The sequence below is a fragment of the Bos javanicus genome, chromosome 6 (assembly GCF_032452875.1).
Source record: "Bos javanicus breed banteng chromosome 6, ARS-OSU_banteng_1.0, whole genome shotgun sequence".
Taxonomy (NCBI): Eukaryota; Metazoa; Chordata; class Mammalia; order Artiodactyla; family Bovidae; genus Bos; species Bos javanicus.
The window spans coordinates 7,230,866-7,243,257 of record NC_083873.1 but is presented as its reverse complement, the minus strand read 5'-3'; the positions used below and the strand labels follow the sequence as shown (position 1 = coordinate 7,243,257).

Sequence of the window (12,392 nt, the reverse complement as noted above, 5' to 3'; positions counted from 1 at the left end):
AGCCCTATTGTTCTGGTGGAATCATAAATTCATGCTAGTAACATCAAGCTATTATTCAGATCTTTGACAAAAAGTATACTTAAAGCTGAAAGTGATGTAGAAATTTCAGTTTATAAACTATTAAAAAAAAAGAACAAAAGTCCATTACATATTGGACAATTTAGTACACATATTTGACAATGAATTAAATATAATCTTATGCCTTCTACCAAAGGCAAAACTGGAAAAATATACTAAATGATCATTTTCTGTCTTAATTATAAAATACACACACAAAAATCACATTGCCTAAAAACAAGTGAATAGAGCAATAGTTAGTTGAATTTTTCAAGTACAGTTGAGGAGACTACATTAATTTTTATGTTTTGTTTTTTTTCCTACAGCTTTTTGATAGTATTCAGGTATTCTATTTTGTCAATGATTACACTTACCCATAACTGAAATCAGTTTAGCATTGTGAAATAATAGATTTTACTCAAATCATGCCATGTCAAAATGAAATCATCTTTTAACATAGGAAGTTCAGTTCAGTTCAGTTCAGTCGCTCAGTTGTGTCCAACTCTTTGCAACCCCATGAATTGCAGCACGCCAGGCCTCCCTGTCAGCATCCCCTTAAATATCCAACTGAACTATACTCACCCCATTAGTCCACATCTATTATTCATATTAATTGTTCATCTATTATTTATGCAGATACCTTTCATACTGAGAAAAATATGAACTTGTCAGGTTCAAAATGAAAGCATATCTTTTGAATAAGCAATTCTACCCATTTACATTGGGCTTACATAAATTTATAAGCCCATCCAGGAGATGGTGAAGGACAGGGAAGCCTGGAATGCTGCAGTCCTCGGGGTCCCAAAGAGTCGGACACGACTGAGTTACTGAACAACACCACCACAAATTATTCATGTGTTTAAAACATTATATAATATTATGCAAAAGAAGAAGACAATATATGCATTTAAATAACTTGAGCAGAAATTTTTACAAATTGTGTCTGAACTACCCACTGTTCAGTTCAGTGGCTCAGTCCACATTTAAACACATGGTGTGGGTATTAACATTTTATTGCACAACTCTAAGTGATGAAATTAAACTACACTTAATAGTAAGTTTATCTGTCTCCCAGAGTACATATCACAGGAAAGGTAATAAAAGATGCCTAGTATTATCTTAACATTTCAACCAGAGAGTGGGCTTCCTTAACCAGAGGACTTAGGTGATTTCTTATTCATCTTTGTAAGTTCTGTTCCTGGGCTTCTCTGGTGGCTCAGCAGTGAAGAATTCGCCTGCCATTGCAGAAGCCATGGGTTCCATCCCTGGGTCGGGATGATCCCCTGGAGATGGAAATGGCAACCTACTTCAGTATTCTTGCCTGGAAAATTCCACGGACAGAGGAGCCTGGCGGGCTACAGTCCATGGGGCTGCAAGAGTCAGACACAACTTGTCGAAAAAACAACACCTACACCTTATAACAACAACAGCAAACAAAAAAGAAGCAACTAATCTTAGGAAACATCTTGCTCAGAAATGCACAAAATAAACAGAAAAAGCACAGATGCTCCCAGACTGGCGGCGGCTGGATGCTGATATACTGAGTGCAGTTCCTGGAGAAGGCGCTTGGGGGCAGCACTCTCTCTTGCTGAGGCGGGTGTGGGCCGCCTCTCTAATATTCAGTTGCTAAGTCTGTTCAGCTCTGTGACTCCAGGGACTGCAGCAGACCAGGCTCCTCTGTCCTCCACTATCTCCTTGAGTTTATAATGGCTCTCAGCAAAACAGACGCTGAAAGCACTTTTCAATTTTCACCATTTTTCATAAAAGTGAAAATTGTCTTTGGATTTCTTTTGGTTAGCGAAAACAAGTACTAATGTAGGTCTTTCTTAAAAGTGAAGCAGCATAAAGCAAACTTTTCAAAAAGTGGAGGATACCAGTATAAGGACTGTAGGGTCAGGCCATCCCAGATAGAGTCCCCTTGCTCTCAGCACATCCCTCTGCTCCATCGGTCCCCGCGTTACCTACACCCTACTCATGTAACTGACCTTCCCTCTTAATCACAGAGCCTAATCAGTAAACACCTACATACCTGCACCAACTCCAGCTAGGGACTGTGTGAACTCTTTGAACAGAGCATCTCCACTATGACAGCTTATCAAAGGGGTGGCGAGAGGTGTGCTCCTCTGCTGGCTTCCCTGGTAACCAGGGAGCCAACCTGCCAAGTCAATTCCCTCTATAACTGGTAACCTCCCTCTCCACCTCCCAGCTCGAACTCTCACCTGTATTCCTCCTACCTCACACCCTCTACACACACACACACACACACACACACACAGCAAAGACTACTGACATGTCCTACCCACTGCCTGCCACACCTGGTGAGATGCTGCTTCAGGAGCTGGCTGCAGACATGTAAGGTCCCCGCATCCATTAAACCATGGACGTAGGACACTGGGCAGGTACCAGGGCTTGCAAGTTTGTGGTGTGCAGCCCAACAGGACAAACCTCAATCACGCTTTTTGACAGACTCTGTTGGTTCTCTTGAATAACTACCTGCTTCTCCCTCCCCATGTGTTCAGAGGTCAATCCTGACTAATATCGGCAAAGCATGGTAACTGCATTTTCCTTCCCAGAGAGTGCCAGGAAGGTCTGACCAGTGAAATACAGGAGGAAATCTGCAGGAGTTCTGGGAAGGTCTCCTTGCTCTTTCAATGGGTCATACATGAAGAGGGCGCCCCATCTTGCTTCTTCAAGTTATTCTATCCCAATATGAAATCTGGAATAACCATTAGTCTAAGGATAAAAGCCACACTTTGAAAATAATAGAATCAAGAGAGTAGCAGAGAGACAGAGATGTACTATGTTGGAGCCCGACATCTTGTAACATGAACCACAAACCTCCTTCTTTCCTCAGGCATTTTGAATTGGGTTTTCTATTCTTTGCCACCAAAACTACGTGAACTGATCGAAGCCACACTCATATCCAAGTTCATAATCATCATCTGTTTTCTCTCCCAAACTTTACACAGCCATCTTTATTTTCAGTTAGTAAACACATATATACATTTTGTGTCAATCTTTTCCCTTCAAGCTTATCATGAGCATTTTTCCATCTTCTATAGACAATCTTTGCAATTATCACTTAGGAGCTGCACCACACACCGACTCTTTGAGATCCTATGGACTGTAGCCCACCAGGCTCCTCTGTCCATGGGATTCTCCAGGCAAGAATACTGGAGTGGGTTGTCATGCCCTCCTCAGGGGATCTTCCTGACCCAGAGATTGAACCCACGTCTACATCTCCTGCATTGGCAGGTGGGTTCTTTACCACTAGTGCCATCTGGGAAGCCCTTAGGACCTGCACTGCTACTGCTAAGTCACGTCAGTCATGTCCAACTCTGTGCGACCCCACAGACGGCAGCCCACCAGGCTCCCCCGTCCCTGGGATTCTCCAGGCAAGAACACTGGAGTGGGTTGCCATTTCCTTCTTCAATGCATGAAAGTGAAAAGTGAAAGTGAAGTCGCTCAGTCGCGTCTGACTCTTAGCGACCCCATGGACTGCAGCCTACTAGGCTCCTCCATCCATGGGATTTTCCAGGCAAGAGTACTGGAGTGGGGTGCCATTGCCTTCTCCAAGGACCTGCACAGTATACATCAAATAAAGGGATCTCTGAGTAATACATTATTGCTGCACATTTAGGTTTGCCTTCACAGTTATAAAACCAATTATTTTTACAAAGGTTACCTTCACACACACACTGTATAGATATAAATATATATGCTTCATAAATATATTCATATTTATATATGAATAAATATATATTTCATAAATATATGTGCAATAAGAGAGTGTGTTTATGTCTGTCTGTGTAGTGTGTGTCCAGGATAATCACTCATAAAAGGCAACAGTAACTATCTAATTTTCTTCTTAAAATTTTTTTTCACATTAGTAAAGAGTCTGATAATGCCTCCAAATCAAAGTATTTTATATCTGCCTTAGCCTGTAAAGAAAATTGAGCTCAATATCTAAAATCCAGCCAGGAAATGTATCAAATCTGTTATTGCTAATAAATGATTTCAGCACCTGCTACATAGAATCAAGATGCAGCATTAAAAAAAAATTTAAAAAGGGACAGCTTTCAGCCAACTTTTAATTAACCTTCACTTCAAACACCAGATGGACTTCAAAGAGCACAGCCTGTAAACAACATCATTTATCCCACAAGTCCACTATCTCTATTTGAATCAGATTTGGGCGAACAGATCAGCAGGACATGACAAAAAGTCAGATTTATGAATCATTTCTTCTGGTAAAATCTCAGATATTAGAGCACTATTGTTTCTCCTATCTATTTCACCCATCAGTCACTTAAGGTTGAGTTCCATTCAGCTGCTTGTAACAGAGAGGAGTTCCCAGCACAGTGCAAGCAAGCTGCCCCACCTGCCAGGGCCAACCTGAGACTAGAAAAGGGATTTCTCTTTTTAGTCAGGAAGTTGTAAATTACTGGGGTTTCCCAGGTAGCACAGTGGTGAAGACTCTGACTGCCAATGCAGGAGACGCAAGAGATGGGGGTTGGATCTAGACGATTCCTTGGAGGAGGAAATGGCGACCCGCTCCAAGTATTCGTGCCTGAAAAAGTCCATGGACAGAGGAGCCTGGTGGGCTACAGTCCACGGGGTCGCCAAGAGACAGACACAACTGAGCACGTTACTGGAGGTCATCAGTTGCCTGTTAATTCTTCCTGTAGAAATGTAAAAACTAATCTGGCTCACATTCAGTTAATATATCATATTCTAGTGAACTAAGTTGGTGCTATCCCACACTGGTCAAATAAAAAGTGTGGTACCATTTTCTAAAAACACACAAAAAGTTACCCTAGGCCTGCCATGTGTGCAGGCATGCTAAGCTGTTTCTCCTTGCGATCCTACAGTCTGTAGCCCGCCAGGCTCCGCTGTCCATGGGATTCTCCAGGCAAGAATACTGGAGTGGATTGCCATGCCCTCCTCCAAGGACATCCTGACCCAGGGATCAAACCTGCATCTCTTATGTCTCCTGCATTGGCAGGAGGGTTCTTTACCATTAGTACCACCAAATCTAGGAGGATTAAGTCACAGAATGGCAGATACAGCTGACCTGACCACCCACCACTACACAGCTTAGGTGGGTTCTGACGCCCTCCCCTGGTTTTCCCTGACTGTGGCAATGAGTTTTCAGTTTCCAAATGACCTTGACTGCTCATTAGAAACACACATTCCTCAGCCAGATTCCTGAGATTACTTAAACAGGGTCTCAAGGCTAGAGCCCAGGTATCTGCATTTTAATAAGCCCACCCCCACCCTCACTCCCCCACTTCCCATGCCACGATTCTAATGCTTATTATAAGAACTAACTCCCAGGGCTGATTCAGGGTATTACAATCCCCCAACGATTCTTTTATCACTAATTTGCAAGTTTCACAGACCCAGGGCCCAGGCCTTCATCTTCCTCGTTCTCAGACATTTGAGCCACTGGAGTGTCCACGCCCTGCCCCGCTCATCTGAGACTCCCCTGCCACCCCTTCAACTGGGTTTCAATCAACTTTCCACCTTGGAGGCACCAACTTCCTCATTTCTCTCCACTCAACCAGGGACATGGAAATCTGGCCTCCAGTGTATTTCTCAAAGGAGGGATTCCATTACAATTAATCTTCTTTCCTTTTGTTCAAGCTGTTTTTTGTTTAAAAAAGAGAACGAAAACCCTGGATATTTTCAAGTCATAAGAGACTGGAAATCATGTGCATTGGGCCAAACATAGTTTCCTTTCTCTTTCCTTTAAAACTGGTCTTTAAGCTAATAGAATCATTAGACTAGTCTAATAGAATCATTAGACTTTTCTACAGGCTTCCCAGGTGGCTCAGTGGTAAAGAATACACCAGCAATGCAAAAAGTGAAAAGAAAGTGAAGTCGCTGAGTGGTGCCCGACCCTTTGTGACCCCATGGACAGTAACCTGCACCAAGCTCCTCCGTCCATGGGATTTTCAAAGTAAGAGTACTGGAGTGGGTTGCCATTTCCTCCTCCAGGGAATCTTCCCAACCCAGGGATCGAACCCAGGTGTCTCACACTGTAGACAGACGCTTTACCGTCTGAGCCAGGAAATTTGAGTTCGTTCCCTTCGTGGGGAAGATCCCTTGGAGAAGGAAATGGCGACCCACTCCAGTCAGTGTTCTTGCCTGGAGAATCCCATGAACAGAGGAGCCTGGCGGGCTACAGTCCATGAGGTCAGAAAGAGTTGGACACAATTGAGCAACTGACCACACAGACTTTCTACGTGTTTACATAATTAAAGAGGAAAATGAGCTGTGGAGTGAAATGTGCACTATCTCATAATGTTCCTATGAGAATTAAATGAGAAAACTGATATATAAATTGCTTAGCTCAGCATCCAACAAAGAATGAATCCTCAATAAATCCTACCTGTTACTATGAGGCTGGGCTGTTCTGGTTCGTGCTCAGTGCTAGGAAAGTCCTTTGAATAGTCTATCCCAAAACTGCCTTCCTCCAGATAAGGAAACCAAAGCTCTAGGGGTTAAGAGTCCTATCCAACACTATATAGTTACTGGCTGAGCCAAAGTGGACACCAGTGTTTTCCAGAGCACAATTTCATGTTCTTTTCACCGCACCATGTCAGCTTTGTTTACACTCCTAAGTGAAATGTAGAACCAAGAAAGCCATAGTTTCAGAACATGTCAGTCATTTTAAGGCATGACTATGCTCAGTCAGAAAGTAAGGGGTAAACGGCACACTGAGCCTGTGAGAGTAATTAAATTATTACATAGCCAGCAGATTGTTTTCCTGTTTCTTTTTTTTTTGGGGGGGTGTATTTATCTCCCATCTTGGGGGGTTTCTTTTGTTTCTCTTGTGTTCAGTCACTTTATTTCAGGAAGTACACACTATTATGCAGTGCTTAGAGGTTTGTCTGGTGAGAATGAGCTATCAATATAAAGATATCCCAAAGAGTCTGTACTGATGTTAGGTTTAAATTTCTTTTCACCACAAGAGGGTGGGGAGAATGAACCACCAAGCTATTTCGAATGTAAAATTTTAAAAATTATATGTTAAACAGAGAATAGATCACTACAGTGATTTGACTTTGAATTCCACTTATTTATACATATATATGTATACACAACAAGAAATATGAAATATAATAATACAAAAATGAAAAAAGTCTCAGTGTTTGCTAACCATGAGCTTTTACTACAAATAATTTCATAGCAAAGAGTAAAACAGCACTAGGGCTCTCTGCTTGATATCACCTCAAATTTTTTATAGCCACATTGGCATTCTGTCTGTGTAACAAGTATAGGGATGACTTCATTCTCTAGGATGAAGGACAATGGATCTTAACCTTCCTATCACTTCCCTTTAACTCAAAGCACTAATGCAACTGAAGGCACAGATAAATAAAAATTTCTGAAGAGAAAGAATGGCCCTGTGAAAGTTTAACCTCCAAATCACCAAAAGGTACAAAGTACAATATATCTCAGAATCACAATTAACGAAGCCCCTGCCACAGACCTTGGATGGAGAGTTGCCAAAAAAAATTTTTAAAGGAAAATCCAAACTTTGAAGAACTTTAGGTTTTTTTTCCCCCACAATTATTAAAAAAAAAAAAGGCCTAATAGTAAAAAAAATGCCACCAACTCAAAAAAAGTACTGTTCAAAGGCAGATGATTCACTTACATTAAATCTATTAATGCGAACTTTTACATTAATTAATGTGAAACATCTTACCAACTTTATCTCTTTACCAACTAATTTCGGTTTTCTACAAATAACGTATACAGTTGAAAACTGGCATTCTTGAAAACAGCACTTGACTATATCAAGTTGCTTCTTCCCTAGAATAGTTACTATTCCTATCTTTTCCCTTTCTTTCTTCCCCACTCACTGATATTTACCACGCTGTGCCCCAGAACATGAACATCATTTGACAAGTCGCATTTTGGCCCAGAAAGTTTGCAAAAACTTTTTCAAATACATGTCAACTGCGGGCAGAAATTGGGGGTGGGGGGTGGGGAGGTGGTAATTGATTGTCATATTAGATTTAATATTTCCCTTTCCAAAACAGGTAATTAGAAACTATATTCTCTTTTGCTTTGCCACTTCTACGTAAATACGGTACCATTCTCAAGGCAAAGCTGATGCAGAAAATACACATCCACGCCACGGGCGCGCGCGCGCGCACACACACCCCCTTCCCCTCCCCCCGCACACATCTCAGTGGCCAGAGACAAGCCCGCAGCCCGGAGCCACGCCCTCACCCAGAAGCCCGAGAGTGCAGCACCTTCCAGAGAGGCTGTCACCCCAGGTAACCACACACAAAGCGCGCCTCGCTAGTTCAAAGTTACGGTGCCAAGGTACTCGGACGTAAGTCCGTGGCCGTCCACCTTCACACAGAGCGAGGCAAACTCAACCCCACCCGCTCTCACTTTCTCCTCCAGGAGCAACCCAACGCGCTCGCCCACCCAGCCGGGCTCCCCACCGGTCCCCGGTCGCCGCCGCCCCGCGGCCACTCACCCCGTCTGCAGTCGCAGTAACCCCAGTCCACCTTGCCGCGGGCGTCCCCGTAGAAGCACCAGGGTCTGCCCGCGCCGTCCGGACTCCGGCAAAAGTTGTGGCGCTGCCCTCGCAGTTGCGCCCAGCCCGCCGGGGGCGACCGCGCGAGGAACGGCGGCACGTCTGCCCAGCGCAGACAAGGGGCGCCGGAGTCTGTCACGTTGGCCCCGGGCGCGCCGGCGGGGCAGTCCCCGGGAGGCGGCCGGGGCGTGCGGAGGCCGTGCGCGCGCGAGGCGCGGAGCGCCGGCGCGGGGTGCAGGGTGCGCGGGAGTGGGGGCGGCAGTGTCTTCTGTGGCCGCCGCTGGATGGTAAGGTAATAAGGGTCCTGGGGACTCCGAGAGGGCGCATGGTGATGGCGGTGGTGGAGGGGATAACCGAGGACCGAATCAAAGCTGACCACTCCGGGGAGCGCCCCGAGAATCAGAGCCACCGCGAAGTGGGGGAGCGTCATGGTGCCGGAGCCGCGGCGTCTGGTCCATGCTCCCCAGCTCCGCCGCTTCTGAAGGGGAGGCGGGGGCGGCGCTGCGCGTCCCCGGAACCCCCGCGCCTGCCCCCTCCCGCCCTCCCGCGCGCGGACCGCCTCCCGCCGCGGGGCCCGCGGCCGCGCCCCTGCTCGCCGCGCTCGGGAGCGGTCCCGGGCAGGGAAGGCGTGCGCTCCGCGGAGCCCTGGCTCGTGGAGAGGACCCGCCGAGAGAAGGCGCGGACCCGGGCACTCTGCCCCCTGGTGGCCGGCACAGGCGCGCGGTCTAGCCCCGGAGCCGGGCTCTGCGCTGTCCTTGCCCGGCTCCCGCTGTCAGCGCGCCCGGCCGGACCAGACCAGCTCTCTGGCACCCCGGCGGCCTCGGGGTGCCCGAGCCAAATCCGAGGGTGCCAACGCGGGGGACGGTCTTCGCTGCTCCTTGCCAGCAGGCGACACCACCACAGCCCCTCCGTCTGGCGGCTGCCAAACCTGCCGCCAGCCCCTGCAGCCCACCTCTCCTCCACCCCCTTGCCGCGCCTCATTTCCTATGTTTTGAAATATTTACAAGTGTAGATGGGTTTAGTCCCTTGATAAGTCCCGCGATAAAAGTTATCAAAGCCCACTTGGAATGCCGAAGCCATTTTCCTGAGCTGTGATCTCCTCAAGGACAAGACCACGTTTCGTTTCCCTTTGTATCCCAGTGCTTAAAACTTAAAACCGTGGGCAGCACTTATTAGGCTCCAATAAACATTTGCCGAAATTAAATTCCTGAACCGACCCAGGGAAAGCAGGTCGAGCCTTTCTACTTCCTGCCACCCACTCTCCACCGGAGCCCTGAACAACACCAGTTGTTTGGTTATTATTGGGATTCAGTGAAGCCCTCTTAATACCAAATTTCCTTTCTAACCAGGGAAGACTTCATCCGTCCGGGTCTCCATCCTATCCAAAAAGCCCATCCCTCTAACACCTGCCTCGTTTTGGCCGAGCATGGGACTTGAGTTAAGCCTACTCATTTGCCTCTCCACAGTGGACTCTGTCCACCGGCAACTTTATAGCTGTTGGCTCGACCTTAGCAAAGCCTTTTCAACAGCTCCCCCGACTTGCACCGCCCCACCTCTCCGGCCAGGAAAAAAAAAGTTGGTTTAGAATCTTTTTAAAAATCCCCGAAGCTGGATGTTTTAGGGATTTCCCCTTTCAGTTGTTCCTGACTATGCCACTGAAGTTAAACAAGAGACGAGGAAGGCCAATAAAGAAGGTAATGCTTTGCAGCCTGGCATTATCCTGTTGAAGTGTAGGGGAGACCGGCTGTCCCACAGTATACTGTTTAGTCGCTCAGTCGTGCCTGACTCTTTTATGACCCCATGACTCTTTTGTAGCCCACCAGGCTCCTCTGTCCATGGGTTTTCTCAGGCTAGAACCCTGGAGTAGGTTGCCGTTTTCTTCTCCAGGGGATCTTCCTGACCCAGGAATCCAACCTGAATCTCCTGCATTGCAGGCAGTTTCTTTAGTGCTGAGCCACCTGGGAATCCCATAGTACACTGTACTCTGAAGAAAACTTGAACGTGACTTAAATGTTTATTGTTAAAACCTAGTTTCAGTTAGAAACTGAGTTAATTTCCTACACCCAACTCAAATAATCTTAGTTTAACCATTCTGAATCATCTTACTGTTTTCTTAACTTTTCACTCCTGTTAATGAAATATCTGATTTTTACTTAGAGAAGTGGACAAATGAACAATATTAGGCATCCAGTAATGTGTTTATCAAATCTTTATTCGATATGTTTTTACTCAAGATGCTTTTACCCACTGTTTCATTTTTTTTAAACTTACACTTTTCTGACTCCAAAAGCATAGTTAAAACTGTACTTGGCGAAGAAGAGTAAAGTTAAAATACATATTTGGGGGAAGTTGATTTACTTATTTTAGTAGGGGTCAGCAGAATTCATCAATCGCAGATTCTTTTTTTTATTTAACCATTGATTTGTACAGTTTATTTTTTTTAATTACTTCTTTGTTTTTATTTGTTTGTGCCGGGTCTTAGTTGTAGCACATGGGATCTAGTTCCCTGACCAGGGATTGAACCCAGGCCCCTACACTGGGAGCATGGAGTCTGAGCCACTGGACCCTCAGGGAAGAATCACAGATGCTGACAAATCATAGATTCTTTGCCTATACTAGGTGACAGTTCTAAAAGGAATCACCCTTTTTCTTCAAAACTGAGTCTCCACCTTCTGCCATTCACATGATCGTCCACGAAAGGCTCACCTGGGGATTCTGAGTGGCCCGCTTAGCCCTGCTGCCCTTCTTTTTCTGCGAGGCACCTACACCCAGGCTTTCACACTTCCTGGGAACCCGGAGGCAGACCCAGTCCCAGAGCACCTATGCACCTTGGAGAGAGGAAAATAACAAGAAAGAAGTGAGTAGAAGAGAAGATGGTTGGAACTGAGCTCAAAAGAGGAGGGACCCTGGTGTGGCCTCTTCTCCAGCTCATTTTACACCTAAGAGGACCTGAAGATTTTCCAAGGTCTACTTAACATTAACAGGTTATGAAGCTGACACATACAAAGTGGAGTTACCGCAGAAAATTCCACATTTTAAAGCTTCCATTTTAAAGCGTACCCTTTCTGAAATGATAAAACAGCATGTCTGTAATTGGACTGCGAAGTCAAGGGCCTCAATTTGGGTTTTGTCCTCTATTTTACAGGGAAAGTATGGCTTAAACAGACCTGCTCTTTACATATTACTCCCCTCCTCTGCTAATCTCTTCCTTCCTTCTCTTCTTTCATTCCTCCTGGCTGCTGCCAACATGCAGATGTTTAGGATTTCCAATTCCCCGTCCGATGGAGTGGATTCCCCATTCCCTGACACGCGTTTCTCGCTTCTGCCTCTGACACATTACGGTACCTGTGTTGGGGGCTAGAGGAGAAGTCTCCCTCCACCCCAGAGAGGCCCCACCCAGCCACCGCTCTCCCCTCAGACGCTCCTCACCCTGTCACACACGGCAAAGCCGAAGGAAAGGGGGCAGCAACTCCATCGTGTTACAGCTGCTAGAAGCCCACTGTGGCTTCTTTCTCTGCCTTCCAATCGCTTCAGCAGCACTAAAGGAGCAAGGAGAAGGAACAGAAGGAAACAGATGACACTCGGCAGGCCGTTCCCAGCAAAAGCCTTGAAAGCCTCGTGAGGTCCCCCAGTCTCTCTTGTCACCTCTGCAACCTCTAGCTCCATCGAGCAACCTGGGTGACAAAGGCTCAAGAGCTCAACTGTCCCCAGCCTCCCAGCCAAAAACCTAACAAGGGAAGTGAAGAGGGGTGTCTCCCTGCCCACTTCACAGCAG

At 46.1% G+C, this 12,392-nt stretch overlaps 1 protein-coding gene across 3 annotated transcripts in view; it reads right to left on the bottom strand.

Moving 5' to 3' along the window:
- PRSS12 (serine protease 12) overlaps positions 1-9,262 on the bottom strand; it is a 77,084-nt gene extending 67,822 nt beyond the window's left edge. Inside the window, exon 1 of one of the 3 annotated variants that reach the window (XM_061419297.1) lies at positions 8,558-9,262. In XM_061419297.1, coding sequence (XP_061275281.1) covers positions 8,558-9,047 — 490 coding nt within the window. In that variant the 5' untranslated portion in view covers positions 9,048-9,262. The remainder of the gene's footprint in view (positions 1-8,557) is intronic. The other 2 variants (XM_061419296.1, XM_061419295.1) reach the window with 2 other exon arrangements.
- Between the last annotated feature and the right edge of the window lie 3,130 nt (positions 9,263-12,392).